Here is a 22,329-nt window from a genome sequence, read left to right on the forward strand (position 1 = left end):
GGGTGGTCTGCTTGTCTCCACCCCAGAGCAAAGGGAAACATCTACTGGGTCCGGGGGCAGATTGCCCCTCTGATACCTGGACCAGGGGGTATAGAGTATGTTTGGGGAGTGTGAGTGTGTGTACAGTGTTCATTTCTGTTTGTCTCCATGTTGGGCGAGTGCTGAATATTTTTATATGTGTGCATGATGGTGGGAATGCATGTTTGTGTCTCTGTGTGCCTGTTTGTCTATGTTATGTGTCAAGTCGCGTCTTAGACTCCACCGCTCTGGAAACATCTTAGGCCCCCCCATGATGTGGGGGCCAATCTTCCCTTACCACATGCCCTGCCAGTGGCTGATGCCCTCACCTGTTAGTAAAAAACGAGTAGATCTTGCTTGCTTTATTGTCTTTGTTTTTGCCTGTCCCGTTCGGCACTGTAGCAATCACAATTATTGTCTGAGGGCCAAGAAAAATGCCCAAAAGATTTATTTTCCCAAATGCCCAAATGGATCATTACATCTTTGCCATACTGGTCCACTTGATTGATCTTTATAATGTGTGTGTGTGTGTGTGTGCTCTATGTGTGCTCTATGTGTGTGTGTGTGTGTGTGTGTGTGTGTGTGTGTGTATTTATGTATGTATTTATTTATAACTTTTAAGTTATTACAATCAGACATGACCGGGGATAGGAACGGGAAAGACATAGACAAGAGAAGTTCAAGAAAAGGAGAGGGAAAGAAAAACAGGGGGAGAGGGACAGTGAGAAAAGACACAAAAAATCTGCTACATCACTTGCCATGCAACACTCTGCAGCATGGCGCTGCAGCAACATGCCAGCTACGCCAGAGTGGACCGCCCCTGGGCCCAGAGCCCCGAGGTCCTAAGCTGGGTGCTTCTGCCGGCTGCTTGGTAGGGCCTGGCGCCCGTGGCTCTGTCAGGCCCTGCCACGCAGCCTCAGGGAGTCAGCCAGTACACATCCGAGCACCCAGCCTCAGACACTGAGTGGAAGATCTACTTGATTTTTTACTGTGAGCCGAATGGTGAATTTTACTGTTAGAAGCAGCTTTGATGGATTTGTGTTTAACTTGGTAAATAAAACAAACAAAAAACATGGAAACCCCGGGGCCCGCTGGGGAACTGGGAGAGTACTATTGCCATTAGCACCAATGTACATCTACCTCTGCATGTCATGACTACTCTATTACTTTGCAAACTTCTATCAATAGTGTCAGCTTTGACTGGAGGCTTTAGCTGAACTAAAAGCTACTTTGCTGCTATTTTGAATGATACTTCCTTCTCATCAATGTGCCTCACCAGCAGTGTTGTAGAGCTACATATGCTTCTTCAAATTGTAACTTGGAGACAATTATTGTCAGTCACTATAATATATATATATTTTTATAGTAAAAAAATAATGCAGCTGGGATGCAGATACACACACATACACTCACACAACATGGATTCCCTTATAATTAGGTTTATCTGAAAATTAGTTACAGTAAAACAGCAACAGTACACGTATCTTTTATTTATTTATTTTTAGTTTGTGGCAATGATTTTTTTAAACATTTTAAGAGTAATAAAAATCAAAAACATTATCAAATCCTTTTCTTGATTTGCAAATGAATTAAGCTATTTTAAGCTGTATAAAAAAGGTAGTGGGTTCATAGTGTAATATTTTACAGTTTGAGAATGGGAGGAGACACAAATTCCTCAGGGGTGCATCAGCTCTTTGTGAGTAAGGGAGCAGCCACAAGAAGCTACTAGGTGTAAAAACGTATTCTGAGTACTTCTTGTAAGAAATTACCATCAAAACCTGTCGTTACTCACCACGTTATAATTTTGAGGGTATATAACTTCATTCATACACATTTTAAAATCACCAGATGCTGAATTTAAAAATAATTTCCCCAGAAATTCCTACTTTTTAAAATCTGTATATCCAGACAAATGCACTTGTGTTTGACCTGCCCACACTGTGACATGAAGTATAATAGTCTTTTGTTTAACAAATATTATGTGATATTTTCTTGTTGTGTTATCACGTTTCTTTCTTTCTTTTTTTAATTTAACATTACCGTGCTTTTTTCATTTGTTTGAGAAGGTAAAAAAAAGGGTTACATGTATTTGACAAACTGAAATCAAGTATAATCTGAAAAAAATGAAACTACATATGTATATAAAATATAAAAAATAACTGAATGACAAATGAAAAGAAGATCAAATTTTAAAAAATGGATATGTACGATATATATACGAGGAAAATGAAAGAAAAAACCCATCAGTCATGTGACTCTTATGTGATCAACAGATTTATCACAATTGATTATAGGAGAAAGACATGCAGCCCCAAAATGCATTTCTCATTATGGAGATGGTGTATATTGGTGACACCAGGCTCCTGTGAGATGTGAGTCGCAGGTCAGAGTGGTCTTGAACTCATAGCTGCCACTGTCAGCTGAACAGGAAAATATACGTGTCCCCTGAGTTGGACGCCGGGAACATGATCCCAGAAGATCATCATAGAACAGATCCTCATCCCATAATTCAACATACACATCACTGTGTGTGTCCACCTTCATGAGAAAAAAAGCATTAAAAATAGGATTTAATATACTGTTGTCCTACAAATAATATGCTTGAGATTTTGTACCATATACAATAGTGACAATGGTAATTCACATCTAATTCATAGAATGTAAATTCTGGTAGCACTGTTGTGTTTTTGATATATATGTCATATTGTTACATATTTTAAATAAGGAGGAAAATGTGCAGTAGCAAGATTTGCATTCAGTACTTTATGACACATGGTTGACATTGTTAAAGCATTCATATTAACCGAAATCATTACCTTAAATTGTTTAAATATACCTGATGAAAGAATTAGTTCTGCTTAAACTTAACCAAATGGAAATAAATAACCTCAGTTAAAGAACAGCTAAAGTTAACTGTATATAAAAGATGTAAGTAGCCCAAGTTCTAAAAATTGAAATCAGTACATCAAACCTGCAGTATTAAAATTCCTTTAATATGATCCTTGATCTTATATGTAGTCAGGGTTCACTGACCTGTCCAAGATTAAAATAAGCATTCCATCGGGGATAACTTGATTCGATCATGCGAGTCTGATGATTGATGGAACCAAACCTCAGTTTAACATAGCTGTGAGTAGGAGAAAGACACAAAGATGAATAATATTGCAGATTTCTAAATCTCTAAATCCTAGAGATTCGGAAATCTTTAGAAAACTCTAAATCCTAATCCCTAACCATGCTGGTCTCACCTGTCAGTTGGGCCAAGATGATCTCCTTTCAGATTCCAGGCCTGGATGATTTCCACAGTTAGCTTCCCCCTCCAGGCTTGTCGAGGACAACAGTTGAAATCTAGGTGTTACAGGAAAAATGTTTCTATGTTTCTTTACCTTCTTTTAAATGTGCAAGCATGCCCTTTTGTCTATGGTTAGATTAGTTTAGAATTATCTTTTTAGACTTTCTCAGCAAAGACATACTGTTTTGGGACATATTGTTTTAGATTGTTTTATCTCTCACAGCCTTCTCCCAGCTCTCTGCTGACGAGACTAGCGCCACATATGGAGTTGTTTATTTTATTTGTTTTGTATTTTCTTATCCTGTTCTCACTGTCTTTCCTATAAAAATTACCAAGCCACTGTGCATGGTGTGAGTTGTTCTTAGCAGCTCACCCGTGTACACGTTTGATAAAGAAAGTAACTTTGTCTCATTGTGTCTTTATTTCTCCTGGGTCTTTTACAGAGTTTTCCCCCAACATTTCTTGGTCCTTCGGAGCCGGAGCGCCTCCATCGTGTCCCATCTCCGTGACCAGTCCACGTTGCTCGCCTGTCGACAGCTCACATACTAGGTGTGTGATAAAAGACCAAGAGCGTTAAATTCGAGTCTTGGCCAACGTTCTTAGAAAGCGACCCACGGTGGTGGGGCCCGATCGAGGTGGACCAGACCCGGCGACACTGACCAGGTAGATACAGACACACTGACACAATCTTGCGTAAAAGCGCATTTTGAATTCAGGGAATTTAAAATAGCGGAAGTAGCTCGTCGACTGGTAGCTTTGGAAGCTCGTCGACTGGTAGCGTAGCTCGTCGACTGGTAGCTCTGGGAGCTCGTCGACTGGTAGCTTTGGAGCTCTGGGTAGCTCCCCCAGCTGGGTCTAGACTGGGTCTAGGGAGTAAGTAGCTCTGGGAGCTCCCCTTATCATAAGGGTTCCGGTCGCGCGCGCGTCGAAGCTGTGAATGTGAATGTGTGTGTGTGTATTGTTTTAATTAATGGAGCAAGCTGAATTTTCACGGTCCAATAAGAGACTGAGCTGCTCCTACTGTGTTTTTCTTTTACTGCTGTTCACTGACGTGCTGGTGAGTTGAGAGAACGGTCGAGTTCCGTCTCGTAAAGTTCACACCGCTTTTGGAAATAGTCCGAAAGTAGAAGGGCGTGTGAGCAACCACTCTCGTCTCTAATACCAGCGAAGGTGATAGCAGCTGTATTGTGTATATATTACTTAAACAAAAATAAGTAAATACATAAATAAGATGGGTAATCAAGCAAGTGAAATTAAAACTCACTCCTGCTGACGAGCAGTGGTGAGAAAGAAAAGTCCAGACGCCGGACAAAAACAGTGTCTGTAAACTGAGAGATTTAAGAAAACAAAATATAAACAGTCAGAAGAACAGAACTCAACTGCCAGTTTAGTAAAACCAGAAGACGAGACACTGTGCAGTTCCCACAACCCTTTTAGAAAGCCATCACTCATTCCTGCAGCCGCATCTGCAGCAACACCCATATCAGGAAGAACTTAATAATCCCTTATTAAGTGAAAACTAGAGATCAAAGTAGTTTGAAGTAGTTTAAAAGGGTTGAAAACAGACCCCACTGAGTAGATATAAATATAAAAAGTACGAAATAAAGATGAACAAAGGGAAAATTACAGTAGAAATTATCTTTAGAATATTTGAAATTAATAATAGCAAGGATAACAACCTGTAAAGTGATATTAACAATGAAACACAGTTGGCATGATGACCATGCCCACAATGTATAAAATGAATATAAAGCAAATAATTCACACGAAAATATTTTAATAACATAAATAAAGTATATTAAGGCTGTGTCATTGTTCAGCCAAGGACAGTGTGTGAAAAGGTAACTGTCTCCACCCTGGGAAAAGGATGATTCTGCAGGTCATCTGAAGCCCTTGATGGATACAAAATAAAATATAAATAATATATTATAATAGAACTGCCTGGTCCGCCATGCAACAGAGAGAACAAATGTGACCGCAGATTGGATGAATTCTAAATTATCTGTTTGCTGAATAAGATGATCTAACTAACAAATTGGCTCAGGATTAGTATAGTGGTACACACTGATAAAATATTATAATATGCTATTGCTGTTATATAAGACAAAGAGGATAATATTAACAATGACATAATATTAATATGAAGAGGCACCTTAATCGGTTATGATGTGAGGTGAATAATTGTTAAGCAGTAGTCTGCATCAAGCTTAAGGTTTGCTGAAACTCAGTGTAATGACATGTGAGATGAAGACAATACGGAGAATAACTAAACTAATGAAGTGCATAGAGGCACTTGACCAGCTTGAAACTTATCATCCTAGAATGACACATTGCTGAGATATAGAGCACACCTATAATAACAACCAATAAGCAAAACCCTGTAGACAACAGCTAAAACTACAGGATTGAGAAGCTGAATTAAATATGTAGACACTGCTAAGCTGATGAACATGTTCCACATTTTCTTTTCTTTTTATTTATTTGTTTCTTTTAGAGCAGAAGCTGCTGTAACACACCCAAAGAAAGACTGTAGGTCTGACCAACCGTCTCAGTCGTGGGCAAAAAGATGTCAGTCAATAAAATTCTAAAAGATAATTTATTGACGAAAAATATATCAAGAGATAAAAGATAAAACAGTCCAGTGTCCCACTTAAGAATTGTATAAAAACACACAGTCCCAAGGCCAGAGACAGCTATGACACACGGCCAGTTGCACTCCACATGTTGCCTTTAACAGGGTTAGAAGTTGTCCTTGGAGACCCACCACCCTGCAAGCATATAGTCAGTGGTCACTCCAGCCTCTGCAACTCTGCTGCCTTTAGGCTGTGGCATATAATAGGCCCTGGCCTGCACAGAGAGACAAAACGACACACTTAATATAAAATTCATAGGGCAAAACCCGTCCATCCCAAACATATCTGATTTCATCACATTACATACCTGCACAGAGAGACAAAACAACACAGCAGTGTTTGTAGTGTGGGCTATAAGAGGACCGGTGTATCAGTGCAATCAAGTACACCTGCCTCTAATTAGTCCAACCCCATTCCAGCCATTGGCTCACCAAAAATGTGACACACACAAAACCACTCCCAACCCAGTGCAACTTCACACAATAATATGGAGCTGAATTAACACAGGCACATTAGTCTACCATGTTACAAGCTGCATGCTATTACAAGCCAACATATGCAGACTTCTGCCTTGTTCGGGTGGCAGCATTTTTCTTTTTTCTTTTGTGTCCTGACACGTTTATGTTTTTTGTTTTTGTTTGATTATTTTGTTGGTTTTGGAAACGAATTTAAACGAACTTGTGACAATACTTGAGAGTCACAGTGACACATAGTGATAGGCATATGATTGAAAAATGCCTAGGTTTAGAGCTGTGAGCTATGCAAAGTTAAATATATATATACATATATATATATATGTATAAATGGGAAACAACCCTAACTTGAAAGTTTGAAATGTGTGAGATCCATGAATTGTTTGAAAAACTAGAAATTATTTAAAACTGCCTTAAGTGAAAATGTAGAGTTGCATCTATTCTCCCAAACCAAGACAAACAAAAAAGAAGAAGCTTTCTGTAACTTCAAAATAAGGCTGACTGTTGACAATAGACTAAAACACTAATCCACAGGTGGCTATCAGGAACAGAGAGGCGAGCAAAGTCACAAACACTAAGGCTGCAGACAGCCACGCAGAAACAGCAGATAACATAGAGACAACGCCTGCTAGAACCGTGGAGAGGAAGGTCACTTCCCACGAGATTGTAGGAGTAGAGGACAAATTAGTTGTAAAGTCAGCTTCAGGCCACACAACTGTACAACAATTAACTGCCCTTTTAGAACTAGTACACACAGCAAGTGGCCGCAGGTGCTTTATTAAATGCATATATGACCCGTCATGCCATTCTTTTCTGGTATTACACCTGAGTGCCAGAAACCGACCGAGTATCACAACATTCTGAGATTTAAACAAACTCCAGGCCCAGATCCACCTTATGATCAGCAAGTGTGGAAGCTAGGAGAACAGCATTTGACCTTACAGCACAGGCCGAAATTGTGTAGGTTACGCAGTAACCACAGATAGTAAAATAATAGAAGCAAAACCACTTTCTTCTTCATGTCCTGCACAGAGCGCTGAGCTGATAGCTGTGATACGCGAAAGCTAAATACACAAAGACAAACTAATAAACATACATACAGACAGCCAGTATGTTTTCTCTGCTGTGCATCATTTTGCAAAAAATTTGGCATAACAGAGGAATGATTACACCAACTGGCAAACCAGCATGCCAACCTCTTACAACGCCTACTGACTCTTTCATTACTACAGGCAACAATTTTGCTGACAGAGCAGCAAAATAGGCGGCACAACAGGCAAACATCACATTGATGGCAGTAAACACACATCAGATTCCACTGGATGTGTTGAAAAATGAACAAAAGCAGCAAGCACAGCAGAGCAGGCAAAATGGCTAAAACACGGTGCAGTTCTGACAAACGACTTAATGATGTGTTATGGCAAGCCAGTGTTGCCAAAATTCCTCCACAAAATGGCGGCATTAGTGACTCATGGCTGTACGCATTTGTCAACGGGGGGACTGACCAGTATTGTCAACTCTCATTTCTACACTGTAAATTCTACACAATACTCTCATTTCTACACTGTAAATTCTACACTGTAAATTTTGAAACCTCAGCAAAACAATTTGTCAGAACATGCATGACGTGTCAAAAATGTAATGCTCAGGGAAACCTGAGACCACACAATCCATATGGACTTTATTGAGCTAAATGAATGCCAAGGGTAAAAATACACCCTAGTGGTTATAGATGTATTCTCAAAGTGGCCAGAAATCTACCCAGTGAAAAAGGCAGATACAATTTCAGTAGCAAAATGTATGTCTAAGTTGTAGGAAAATAAAGAGATGATTGTAAATGACGAAGAATGTAATGATGTCTATCAAGTGTCTTGCAGACTAAAGCCCGGTGACTGGGTTCTGATCAAGGTGCTCCAAAGGAAAAACTGGAGCACACCCAGGTGGGAGGGGCCATACCAAGTCCTCCTCACTACACCGACCGCTTGCAAAATTGCGGGACGACCATCCTGGATCCATCAGAGTCACTGCAGGCGAGTCAGTGAAGCCATCTAAACACAGCTGACGGCAGGCTTGCCCGCTTGTTGTGATCTCGCCCGGTGGAGGGGTCAGCTTTCCTGGCCGGGGGGTCTACTCGCGACAGGAGGGTGTATTCCGTCGTCATGAGGTGGTGGCTCTTATCAACTGCAGCGGCCCTGACCATGGCCGGGCTCCTCACCTTTGCTTCCATGAGGGACAACAAGTCACGCTATATGGAGAAAAGGCAGACACTGTATGACAAAGGAAAGTACACCAAGTTTCCCCATGGCTACGCCACTAACTTCTGGTGGCAGTTTATGAACACTACAGCTCACTTGAATAACAAAACTGACTGCTATGCATGTACCCATATGCCCCTATCCTCGCAGACGTCTGGCCTGTGGCCGTACAGCATACCTGAAGATCGCAGTTGGTGCCTGTTGGGCCTGGCAACACATCCAGGCTACGGTACTCTTTGGTCCAAAGCCAACTACAGCATCCCAGCGAAAGCAACCTGGAGGTCATCATCACTCACAAATGTGAACTGTTCCGGACAGACCTACCTACTGACCTGGCCCCAAGTCTCAGACCCGCTGCCTGATGTAATTCTACTGAACAAACTGAACGCATCACAACTGCCAGTATGTGTGATGAACAATGGCTCGCGGGCAGTGGGGGAGCTGCCTACTCACCTATGTAAGCACATATACACTTTCTGCCCACCAAGGAACGAGAGGAAGTGTATGGCCTGTTCAATCAACGCCACCTGTGCCAGTAACGCGACGCTGATGGGCCTAAACTGTCGCTCCGACTACAGCTACCGAATGCCACTACAAACAAAGACTCAGTACCAGACAGGATGTGCACGGACGGCACCCAGCAGCAGAGGAACCAGAGTTTTGGCTGACTGGTACTTCCTATGTGGCAACAAGGCTTATCTGTCACTCCCTGAAGGTTGGGGAGGTCTGTGCGCCCTGGTGGAATTATCAGATCACGTTTTCTTCATGCAACGTGTTGCACATCACCCAAGCCGCCGACAGAGACGTGAAGTGGACTTCACCTCACCCAATTCTTTCGGCATTACTGTGGACACTGGAGTGCCGGGAGAGTTTCGCATCTGGGGAGGTGGAGTGAAATTCTTACAGAGCTTGATCCCCGGCATTGGAGTTGCCGAGGTGCGGGATCATGTGGAAATCAACCGATATGCTCTGCTACGACACATCAACTTGACTAAGACCCTGGGAACCGCCTTAGCAGGAGAACAGCAGGCCATCAGAACGATGGTGCTGCAGAACAGACTGACACTAGACCTGCTAACAGCATCACAAGGAGGAGTTTGCAAGCTGATCGGGGAAACATGTTGCACTTTTATCCCTGATGGATACGAAACTGGAGGAGACATTTATGAAGCTTTGCAGAATTTGACCGCTCTGCAAAAATATGTCACTGAACACACACCTGGAGCAGCTACAGCACAAAGCTGGCTGGACTGGCTGTTCAGCGGTTCATGGCTGGCTGCTGTAGCAAAGCCATTTTTTCTTCTAGGTCTCATCGTGATAGCACTGCTCATATTAGTGTTGTGTGTGTTGCCATGCCTAAGAGTAATGATTTCACAGATGATAACAACTACAATGACTGCTTATGTTGCCGTGCCTGAAGAAGAACAACATTCCGTTGCAATTCTGTTAGAGGAGAACTTGTACTAGCTGCTAATAAAGGACGTGGTGATTAAAAATGACTTGTCAAGTGATCATGCACTGATTAAAACATTAGTAGGTTATGCAAGTTTTCATGCTTTTATTTTTATTTTTTTTGAAGTCTTCAGTTTTAAACATAAAGTTTCCATTTTAAATATGAAGTTTTCATTATTTTACATATAAAGTTTTCAATTTAAAGTTTTCATCGTTTTATAATATAAGGTTTTCATCCTTGTATTTTTTGTAGTTTTCATTTTACATATTAGGTTTTCATCATTTTTAAATATAAAGTTTTCATTTTACGTTTCATCCTTTTATTTTTTGTAGTTTTATTATTTTTTCTTGTTTATTCCACTTGTTATTTCATTTACTATGATTTTCATTTACTATGTTTTTCTTTTTATTATTTTCTTTTGTTTTATTCTTTAGACCAAATGACTGCCATTTCTGCTATGCTGACATTTTGAAAATTTAAAAATTGTTTAAGATACTTAGTAAATAACCTTCACAGACAATTGTTGTATACATTTAAAATAAGTTAAAACAGGAGGGAATGTTACAGGAAAAATGTTTCTATGTTTCTTTACCTTCTTTTAAATGTGCAAGCATGCCCTTTTGTCTATGGTTAGATTAGTTTAGAATTATCTTTTTAGACTTTCTCAGCAAAGACATACTGTTTTGGGACATATTGTTTTAGATTGTTTTATCTCTCACAGCCTTCTCCCAGCTCTCTGCTGACGAGACTAGCGCCACATATGGAGTTGTTTATTTTATTTGTTTTGTATTTTCTTATCCTGTTCTCACTGTCTTTCCTATAAAAATTACCAAGCCACTGTGCATGGTGTGAGTTGTTCTTAGCAGCTCACCCGTGTACACGTTTGATAAAGAAAGTAACTTTGTCTCATTGTGTCTTTATTTCTCCTGGGTCTTTTACAGAGTTTTCCCCCAACACTAGGTTAGAATTGCCCCGCCAGCAATTTCGTTGGCTGTGTGATTGACTCACATCATTGTCTGTTATGTACTGCTCTATGGCAGCCTTCATCCCTGACTTCTTTGTGCCTTTCGGTATCAGCTGATACATTGGGCGAATGAAGTAGGAAGCAACATCTGCATGATCCTTCAGACTGTTCAGCCAGTTTTTAAAACCCAGGGAGTCATCATAGGCAAGTGAAAACTCTCCCAACCACCCATCACCTCCCACCACATCCGTATAGTGTTGGTGGAGACCAGAGCTATACCTAGTGGCAACATCCCGGTTTTCCAGGAGGTTTTTGCAAGAACCTTGGACAGCAGATGGATTCAGCTTTCCCAAGCCAATGGAGACACCCATCGACAGGCAGGAGTGTAACTAGAAGGCAGGAGAAGACATAAGATGCAGGACTTCCATTAAATAGGAACACATGCCAAAGAGAAGCGCTTGTGATGTTAGGCCTACATGTCATGGAACTTGTGAACTAAGTGTGTCACTCAAGGGTTATTGAAAATGTCCTAAAAATATCCTGGTGTAGAGCCAATTTAAAATGTAATAAGAAAGCTTTGTTTAAACAAAGAAAGGTATTCATGTCTCATTGTTCTGGTTCTCTCTGTATTATTGAAGGTTCTTTACCTTACAATAAACACAGTTCCTTGAGACAACTTTTGCTGTGCTATATAAATCAAACTGAACTGAGCTTCTGTCACTGGACCTTTGTGCAGTATTGGCCAGTTGTGGCTTTCCTCCCAGAGGGTACACAGTGTGGTCAATTTCCCTGTGCCTGGTATGGTAACTTATTTTTCTTTGTCTTTGTCTTTGTCTTTTTGTATTTTCTGTTTGTTAATGCACTTTATTGATATTTGTTAAAATGCAGATGTTACAAATTACTTATACATGCATTCAGTGTTGAAAATTTTGGCAATGCTAACCATCACATGATTTCTTGTAAATTATGTGTACAGATCCAGATCCATACTGTTCATATTATTCCTAAAAAAGTAAAGTGGAAACAATTTGTAGTTGATCGTTAATTCGTTAAGTCTTTAAAATGTCCGCAGGTGTTTCTCTCTCTCTCTCTCTTTTTACCAAGTCCTGATGCCTGTTTCGGCTAGGAGGAGGCAAGAGTGAAATCACCATTCACCTGATTTACGCTATTCATGCCCACTGGCAGTTGAGAAATTTGAAAAACAGATAAAGAAAAATGGAGAAAAGGAGAGATAACAATGAAGAAAATGTCAAATATAAGTAAGTAAGTAAATGTAAGTAATCAGCAATTTTCAAACAGCAGTCGGTTGGATGTGTCTTTGTCACAGGTGGAACTAGTCAGGCAAGTTCTTGTCACAGACAGTGGGGAGCTGACGGTGTGTAGAGAGAACACTGGATCCAAATGCAGACTAAAACGGAGCGTGAAACGTGACTTGGACAAAAAGTGAGCCGTTTCTTGTGGCTGATAAGAACAGTACACAAACAAAACAAAGGCGAGTGGGGCGAAAACTAAACTAGAACCTAAACTGGAGAAATTAAACTTTGATTACTATGACAAAAACATGAATCAGAACAGGTGCATGTAGGAAAATATGAATATAAACATGAATCATGAACTACCTGAAACTTGGCATGACATGAAAGAAAGAACACAGAACAACAGGACAAAGACTGAAGGAAACACACAGACTAAATACACACAGGAGGTGATCAGGGGAAGTGGAAACACATGGGGAAACAGCTGACACAAATGAACATAACAACGTCACAGGGGAAGAGTAAAACTAAGCACATTGAACAAAGAAACACGAAACTTTCAAAATAAAACAGGAAACATAGCGAGACGTAGACATGACAACCCAGAGTTTACAATATGAAACACGTGGACAAGAAATACAAAACAACTAGCACAGAAGGCCTGGGTAAAACAGACTAAACTAAAATTCACAGCCAATTAATAATAATCCCAACCTCCACATTATCTTCAAAATATAACAAAAGAGATGAAAACCAACTGAAACTGCTGGGTCACAGAACCAGCTGCTGACAGTTCTCATACAGAAGTGGCTAAAATACACTACATTTCCAAAAGTATTCACTAATCCATCCAAATCATTGAATTCAGGTGTTCCAATAACTTCCGTGATCACAGGTGTATAAAATCAAGCACCTAGGCATGCTACAAACATTTGTGAAATACATGAAAGTTTGGTGGAGGGAGGATTGTGGTGTGGGGTTGTTTTTCAGGAGTTGGGCTCGGCCCCTTAGTCCCAGTGAAAGGAACGCTTGATGCTTCAATACACTAAGGTATTTTGGACATGCTCCCAACTTTGTGGGAACAGTTTGGGAATGACCCCTTCCTGTTTCAACATAACTGAGTACCAGTGCAGACAGCAAGATCCATAAAGAAATGGATGAGTGAGTTTGGTGTGGAGGAACTTGACAGGCTCACACAGAGTCCTGACCTCAACCTGACAGAACCTTTGCAATGAATTAAAGCAGAGTTCTCATCTAATACCAGTGTCTGACCTCACAAATGTGCTTCTTGAAGAATGATCAAAAATTCCCATGAACACACTCCTAAAACTTATGGAAAGCCTTACCTGGAGAGTTCAAGCTATTATAGCTGATGTCATAATGAACCCTATGGATTAAGTATGGGGTGTTACTCGGGTTGATATGCATGTAAAGGCAGACAAGCAAACACTTTTGGCAAAATAAGTGTTAAAAGGTGCCGTGTTTATGGTTGTTGTTGATGTTGAAAATGGCAGCGACAGAAGCTAGAGGTTTTTCAGCACAGCAGAGAGAGCTCCTGACAATTATAGAGATAAGGTACAATGGTTTCTTTCACTTTGGTCAGTAGAACAACTGAGAGAATATCTTTTGGAAGGGAATAAGCTCCTTGCATTCATATACAAATGCAATAAGAATGATGTCACTATTCAGTTGTTGCCAAAAAACCAAACAAAAACACAACTATTTAGCATCCCTTATGTTCTTATTCATATGGAGTAGAAATATGCAGTCTGGTGACTGTGTGCAGGCAAATGTTTTTCATGTACCTCATTTGAGGAGAATCCGTTTAGTCTGGACAAACAGGTTCGTACAGCTGTGACTCGTCTAAGACGGCCACCAAGACGAACCTGTAATGTAGCACAAAGTTTTAATAAAAAAGTGTTTTTACTCCTGAAATAATCTAATTAACAGTGTTTCTGTGTTTTAACCTTGCGAATGTAATGTGTGCCGTAGGTATCTATGACCTCGTTGTACTGATCTCTGGTGGAGGAGTTATAGCGACTTGGCAAACTGGCCACATCCCTGCTGAACTCAGAGCTAAGAGTCGGTCTGCTTGATACCCGGTAACTAGATAGAATGAAACTGATTAGTAAATTATTAAAAACTGAAATTATATATTGTTAATCTAAACTTGTGGTATATGTGGTAATGCCAGGATTTTCACAGCTAACCGATAGTGAGTACAGGTGACCGTGTGTGTGCTCAAGGAGTAGTGGTCCTCTTTGGTCTTTTTTGTAGCAAATGCATATGCCATGGAGTGTGTTCCTCCAATCCCCACGCTGGTAGATATGGGATTTATATTTAGTCCAGCCTGATAAATAGAAATGTAATTTCATTACCATTTTTGTTTTTAATAATAGTCAATGTAATGTAAAAGTAATAAAAGTATTAGATATAATAAATACTGTCTTATTATTCATTCACTCAATTACTTTGAATATAATACTTTTTTTCTGGGGATCAAAAATATTAAATTGGAAATATTAAATGAAATAATGAGACAAGGAATTCATATTTGTATCACATTTACACAGCTCAGTGAGCCAAAATTTAATCAAATCAGCCCTTTTGATGAGAACTTGCACACTAAGGTTTTTATGTTATTACAGTCTGTTTGATTCAGTGCACATTTCACTTGTAAAAGAAAAAAAAAGAAACGAATCAGCATGCAATGTTGCTTACAAATTTTGCATTTCTATTAGTTTTAATAACAAGTAATTACAGTAACAGTATTTTGTAGTTTCAAACAGTAATTTTGAAACAAACAGTAAGTGCAAGATGCTTCCTACCTTCCAGTCGTGGATGTCCTGATCAGTGTTAGAGGTAAGTAGTGAACTGTGAACACAATTTGAAGGAGAAGAATTACTTTTTATTTACTTGTTTCATTTCTTTAAAATTTTTTTACAGTCAAGCATGGAGGGGAACCATTATGTTTTGGTGATGTTTTGTTGCTAAATGGTGACTTCACCAAATTTAGGGGCCAATGGATTTTATTTACCATAAAATCTCGGTCGAGAACCCTTTTCTGTCAGCCACAACACTTAAGGCTCGTCATGGATGGGTCTTCCAACATGCAAAAGAAGCATTAAGGTGATGGCCAAGCCAATCTCCAGACCTCAGTCCTATAGAAAATGTGGAGGGAGCTGAATCTTGGAGTTGGCAAATGACGGCCAAGAAATCTTAAGGATTTAGAGAGTTTCTGTAGTGTGCCCCAGCAAATAAATATAAATTCAGTGTATGTAGTGAGACGCTGTTTCTATTCTATCAGACTGTTGTTGCCAGTATCCCCTATTTTACTGCCCTCCCCTTTTTACACTGTGATGGGAATGCAGTATGGTGAGTAAGAATAGTATGTGGCTGCACATATTACTGAAGAAGGCTGGCTTATTAATGGGCAGGACTGTGGATTCACTGGGAATTATTGTGGAAAGGTGTATGGAGAAAAAATACTAGTCACCCTCTCCATAATATTTTGAAGGGTCAGAGATGTAAACAGCAGGCTTCTTCTCCTAAGCAGTGTAGGACAGAACACATTAGAAGTTCTTTTGTTCCTACTGCTATGAGATTTCAAAATGCTGATAATCAACACAAGAAATTTGTGACCTGGTCATCACTTTACCTTCCAGTATTGTAAAAATTCACCCATCTTTGTTGTTTTATTCTACAGTTGAGGAAATATCATTTGATCCTTTTTTGAATATTAAAGTTTACTCACAAAGAAGTTAATAGTCCTTCATTTTGTTGGTGTTTCCTTTTAATGGAGAGAGACAAAGTGCCAACCAGACATCTAAGAAAAATATGTGTCTGTCATGGCTAACTGGTATTGTGACAGACTAGGTGAAGTAATGAGATGACAATGATCTCTGGGATGAAGTCCTTTCAGCAACAAATATACTACACTATACTGTACCTAACAGTGGTGTGTGCACTGCTGGAGATATCGGTTTTGCATTGGCTGATTGCACGCCAGTCGACAACAGAGGCCGGCAGCTGAAGATAAAAAAAACAGAACACCATGATTAAGATGTGCACATAACCTATCTACTATAGTTTACTGGTAATCACAGTTTATTTACTTTTTGTAGAGTTTTGTTTTGATTGCGGTTGGTGCAGAGAGTACAGGTGCCATCTGGTTTGCGGTAAGTAGCTATATCAATCAGGTAGGCTCCTTTTCGGTGCAGGGTGATGACATCAAATCCCTCCCCAATCAGGTTGTGGCCTGGTACAAATGGAGCAGACTCACACTTGCTGTTGTTCACTGTCATACAGGAAAGAACCGGGGAGTTCCATGACAGAAAGAGAAGGAGGCTCAGGTAAAGAGGAGGTGGGGTTGGACTGGAGCGCATGGCTGAAGTCAAAGACAAAACAGACAAAATGACAAAAGTTTTGCAAACAGGTTTTGTCTGGGTATCACAACAGGGGTTATCAATTCTCTTTATTTTAACTGTCACTGTTCTGACTGAGGTATGCAAGACTCAGTCTCAAAAGGAACAAAATGAAGCCATGAAAAATCCATTAAAAATTATTGGTAGCACTTTCTGTTACAGCTTGGAAATAATGTGGTATTGGTGAGGTCCTTTGTCAGTGACCAAGCACTCTGTGCTTACTGTGCTAGACCTCAGTCCAGTGTTGAACACTGTTGAGCTTAATATTTTATTACAGAGACTGAACACTTAATTACAAAAAATATTCAATAATATCAAAGTAGTTCTTCTACATCAACAGAGGTTATAGCTAATAGCTAAGAAATATGACATTGAACTTTATGTAGCTGACCAGAAACTGGTGTTACGACCCGTCTAGGGCCAGGCCATAACATGAGCGAGGCACTCGCTTCCCCCCCAAGACCCAAGCAGTCACACGAAACCAATCCGTTAGATATGAGGTGATTTATTTACAATGTGAATAAAGAGAACCAAAACGGGAGTGTCAACACTTCAGGGTGAGCCAAGGCCAAAACAATAAACAAAACAAACCTACACAAATCCCGCACCCCTGACCTTACCAAAACAAAGTCAAAAATAAAGACAGAGTCTGACCTCCTTAACTAACTCAAAACAGGAGAAAACGGGTGATCAAAAGAAATGGCAGCTCACCCCTACCCACTCCACTTCCACAACTTTCAAGCGTATACTGCAGCCAGCGGCTACCACAGGACTACTGCTGGGTGATGAGGAGAAACGCGAGGGCCTCTCCCGCTGTAGCACTCCAGCCTCCTTTTAATGGGCGGGTCCTCCAGCTGGATCCAATCACGCCGGGGCAGTATATCCACGCACCAATCGGAACAGGGCCCTGGCACAGCTAAATTAACATAGAAAAAACACAACACCTGCACAAACAAACACATGGACATACAAGTTCGTAACACTGGAGACAATAATGTGGAAACAAAATCTTGCCTATGAGGCAAAACCCATTACTAATAGTTTAGCAATATATAGGCAACAATATGACAACCAGATTTTACCAAAATGGTCAAATCTGTGCATTAGAACTTTTGTATAATGACTTATGGTTGTAGCCCACAATAATAAGGTAATATTGGTTTATACTTACATTAGGATACTATTAACATATTATTAACATATTATAATGCCGGCCGGCATTCTTTTTTGTTTGAAGCTAGCAATGTAAATATTATGTTTAATGTTGTGGCTAATTGTCTAAATATGTGTGTGTGGTTATTCTGTGCAATAACCAGCAAACAGGGCTAAAAATTGCACAAACCTTTATTTGTGTAATGAAACAAAAATGATATATTGCAGTATCATAGGTTTTGGCTCTGGGACATCACATGTGACTAATTTTCAATATTATATCTGTCTCCATTCATTTTAATGAATAAAATTTAAACTTTTTATCCTCAAATTTGATAAATGCTCATTGTTGTTCATTTCTTACTGGGGTAAATTGACATGGTAATTTACGCTATGGACCTAACCTGATCTGGAGCAGGTTAGGCTCCAGGTTAAAGACAGTAGGTCATACCTACTGACCACTCAATTCTTCAGAAATAAACATTCTTAAAGATCTACTGAACCACTGCATGGAGAGTAGGAGTAGGACAAAAAAAGATAATCACAACCAAACCATTTTTTTCCAATGGTATGTATGGTATTATATATTTCAATGGTATACTTATAATGGTAAGTTCCACTCACTTAAATTCAACAACTCACAGACACCTAATTCAGCAGCCTCATACACAAAGAAGCCATCACACATGCAACGAAGTCTGTTTTGCAGACAGTGCAGCAGTCTCACGCTCTTACAAGTAACTCATAGATCAGTTCTTGAAACAAATACCTTTTGACGGTCTGGAGGGCAGAGCCCAAAAGAAGAGGCCTGGTCTGTTTCACAGCAGTGATGGACATGTTCAGTTTTCTGTGTTAAACTGAGTTTAACATATGAATTGCTTCTTTGTGTGAGTGGCTGCTGCTGTGTTCCTCAATAAATCAGAAGTCAGAATTTCTAGAATACCCTCTCAACTCATATTTCCCTCACTGAAAGTCAGAGCAGCACCAGCATTACTAAAATTGTTAACTTTTAATCTGTACTGACACTGTTGTGCATTTTTGACTCACTAAATAAGACATATGCAGAGGACCATATCCATGAATGCACTTTTAAAGTGCAAAAAAAAAAGATACCTGAATGGTTCTGCCAAGAATCAAAACAAATGTTGTTTTTCTACAGTTCTACGTCCACAGGTTGTTGATTTTGCAAAACTGAAATTGTTCTGTTCAGTAGGGGTGGGTGGATCAACCCAAATATCGATAGTATCGACTTAATGCTGGTACTGACATTGAATTGTTACTATTGTGATCAGCTCAATGCATTAGTTTGTTTCTCTTATGTAAGTTCAGTATGTTGCTACTGATCATCAAAAAGGAGACATGTCTGTGCAAACTGCTTCCCTCTCATGCAGGCACACTCTTGTCCGCTCCCTCCTCCCTGCTCAGTTGTGTTTAGTTGTCCTACAGTCATATGACTCAGATGCACTAAGCAAAACCATGCAAGCTGCAGTAAGTGAGAAATTGGAACAATATATAGAGCTACTTTACAGCTGTAAATCGAAACACTGCAAACAACGATGCCTGCTAGAAGGATGTTTTCTACTTTGGCAATCCTATGAACTTATATAAAGATATGAAAGACTATGAACAGCACAACTTTGTCTTAGAAAAGCAGCAAAAGAAATGAAGAGAGGATGAAGGAAATCGTTCAGACAGACCCAGATCCCTCGCACAGAGACAGAGCCCACTGTCACAGAGGGAAATTATAACCAGGTAGTTCATATATTGGCAGTGGCAGTGGGGGGTACAGTTGGTTAAGGGGCAGTGCTGGGGGGAGGCTGGTTAACGCAGCTGTGGTTATTTGGCTAATCTTACTTGCCTCCCCTGTCATTTAAAACATTAGAATGTCAGGACCAAGATGATGTGTGTGTGTGTGTGTGTGTGTGTGTGTGTGTGTGTGTGTGTGTGTGTGTGTGTGTGTGTGGAGAGTGAAGTGAAGTGATGGCTGAAATTTGAAGGAATATTAAAATGGATTTGCTACAAACTGAACACCTCTGTGCTGTGTTGGGTGAACCAGCAACATAAAGCCTGCTACAGTAATGTTTCAGCCATGACTGATGCTGGATCTACAGTAAAAAGGATTAAATTGTTATTCGTTATCATAGCTGTTACTTTAGCAGTCCAATGCCTGCTAAAGTAATATGATTACTTATAGACTATATTCAGATAATATATTCAGCCCAACATTATTTTATTGGAAATGAAATAATATACCTTTAACATGAACTATGAAAAATGTTAATGCGAATATACTCACCTTTTTGTGTTGACTGTCAGGTTATTTTATCATGGAACACATTTAAACAACATAAACTGACCCAAAGTGCTTTAAAGCCAGACACATTTGTCTTCCAGGTCTCCAATAAAACCCAAGAACAACAAAGTGTTTCAAAATACATGAAAAAGCTGAAAGGTGTGTCTTGTTGTGTTCACAGATTATTGCGGAAAGTAAAAATCACAGATTCAGTGTTCATTAAAATTTGTTCAGAATTTAGCAAATTGATGAACTCTCTCTACACTCTGCCTTTATAAGTTAAACGTATCGGTAGTACTGGCAATACTTGTATTTACTTGGTATTGGATAGATTGTAGTATCGCAGAACAATATGAGAGTTTCGCTTTTAAATCGGTTGGAAGAGCCACGTTTTCACTGAGTCTTCACTTCGTGCGGCACTCTGCAAGGAGAATGTGTTGTGCAGCTTGTTAAGCCGTACCATACTCAAACCACCAAATGAGGCGCAAACTGCGTGTCGAATTATCACGGGAATGTGCATGTATTCATTTGGTGATTAAGAAAATACATAAAATGCGGATATACTTGATTATAATCTGCTGTTTTTCTTTCTTTCTTTCTTTTATTCTACTGGGATTGCTCAACAGCACTAAGAACACCTGACCAATCAATAAAATATATTTCCATTTGGTCTGCGACAAATTAAAGCGTTTTGCGTTATTAGACTTTGGCGCAGTCCATTTAAACATTTAAGTAGAGTAGGCTTAAATGTTTAAATGCCAGTTTAAAGTTTCAGAGCTCTAATGTGCAGACATCGCCTTAGGGGAAAAAGCAGCACTGAGCACGCACTCAGTGACAATAATAAGAATTAACTGCATTAAAATGTTTATTTTTGTGCCCTAAATCACCAGATTAACAGTTTGACCCAGAATTCATCTTTTGTCCTTTTTACAGCGTGATATTTTACTAAACATTTATTATTTATTTATTATTTTCTTAAATTTTAATCACCATTTAATTGTTGGTGGCACTCACAGAAATTGTTTACTGTGGGCGAAAAATACATATGATCTGTGAAACAGCCATTTTAGATTAGTCAGATACTGCCAACAGCATCATTTCATGTGAACGCGCAGGAGACACTCTGGGTTAATTTGGCGAACTGATAACCAGCTTCGTGTAACTGCTCATCCCAATTTCCAATGTCAGGGAAAGTCAATCCAGGTAATGGAAAACTATCCTGTATGTTGAACTGGCATTATAGTATCGGGTTCAGTGAAACCTTAGAGCATGAAACAAAATTATGTACCGTCTCTGCTCCAGGGACAAAAGAGATTTCAAACAGCTGCAACAAACTACCACAACTACACAGCCCGTCTTTAGATCTGTGCGCAGGTGTGCAGAGATATACGCTGAGAGCATGCACAAGAACCTTGCAAGTCTATTGTGTTGTGGAAGAACGTGGCCCCAAAACAGACAAAAAAACCCCCAGTAAAATAGTGAAACAGAGTAAAATAAGCAAAAAACGAACCTTTATTTAGGAGAGCAGATAATCCAAAGAACAGCCGGTAACAAAAGTCTGTCTAAACCGCAAAAAACAAACAAACAAAAAATTCACAAGGTACAACAAGTGCGGACAAACGCCGCAGAGAACTGAGCAGAGACAGAGGCTACAGCCAAAATACACACATGGCAATCAGGAAAAGACCAGGCAACGCCAGGGGACACAGATGAAACCAATAAGGTAAGACAAGACAGTGGAAGGAAAACGAAATATAGCGCACATGAGACAAGATGCTGTCAAAATAAAACGGGGAGTTACAAAACGTAGACTTCACGACACAGAACAGCAGGCCCTATTCCAGCATGCATACATTTGCACCTAAGAGAGTCAGATGAGCTGTTCAGCTTGTGTTAAGCACGTTCGTTATCAAACGACCTCCAGCACCAGCGTTTTAATGCAGCAGATCAGGAACTAGGAACAGCTGTCAGTGCTGACCATGATATTTAACTAAAAAAACAGGGGGGGAGAAATGACTCATTTTAATCTGCTTGGTCCACTGGAAACTGGAATTTTATTTTTGTATTTGGCTTTTAAATGTAATTATTCAGCTTTAACACACACACACACACACAC

At 39.8% G+C, this 22,329-nt stretch overlaps 1 protein-coding gene across 1 annotated transcript; it reads right to left on the bottom strand.

Moving 5' to 3' along the window:
• Nucleotides 1-1,627: 1,627 nt before the first annotated feature.
• LOC309708916 (perforin-1-like) lies at nucleotides 1,628-21,862 on the bottom strand. Its single transcript, XM_082537267.1, has 13 exons — nucleotides 21,724-21,862; nucleotides 16,460-16,731; nucleotides 16,294-16,373; nucleotides 15,173-15,218; nucleotides 14,555-14,694; nucleotides 14,312-14,450; nucleotides 14,150-14,230; nucleotides 11,064-11,477; nucleotides 8,491-8,661; nucleotides 3,768-3,855; nucleotides 3,267-3,366; nucleotides 3,052-3,145; nucleotides 1,628-2,556 (listed from the first exon to the last, which is right to left on the bottom strand). Exons 2-13 carry the CDS (start codon nucleotides 16,727-16,729, stop codon nucleotides 2,347-2,349), a joined length of 1,833 nt encoding a protein of 610 aa, XP_082393393.1. The 5' UTR covers nucleotides 16,730-16,731; nucleotides 21,724-21,862; the 3' UTR covers nucleotides 1,628-2,346.
• Between the last annotated feature and the right edge of the window lie 467 nt (nucleotides 21,863-22,329).

The sequence above is a fragment of the Aulonocara stuartgranti genome, assembly GCF_965226115.1.
Source record: "Aulonocara stuartgranti genome assembly, chromosome: 6".
Classification (NCBI taxonomy): domain Eukaryota; kingdom Metazoa; phylum Chordata; class Actinopteri; order Cichliformes; family Cichlidae; genus Aulonocara; species Aulonocara stuartgranti.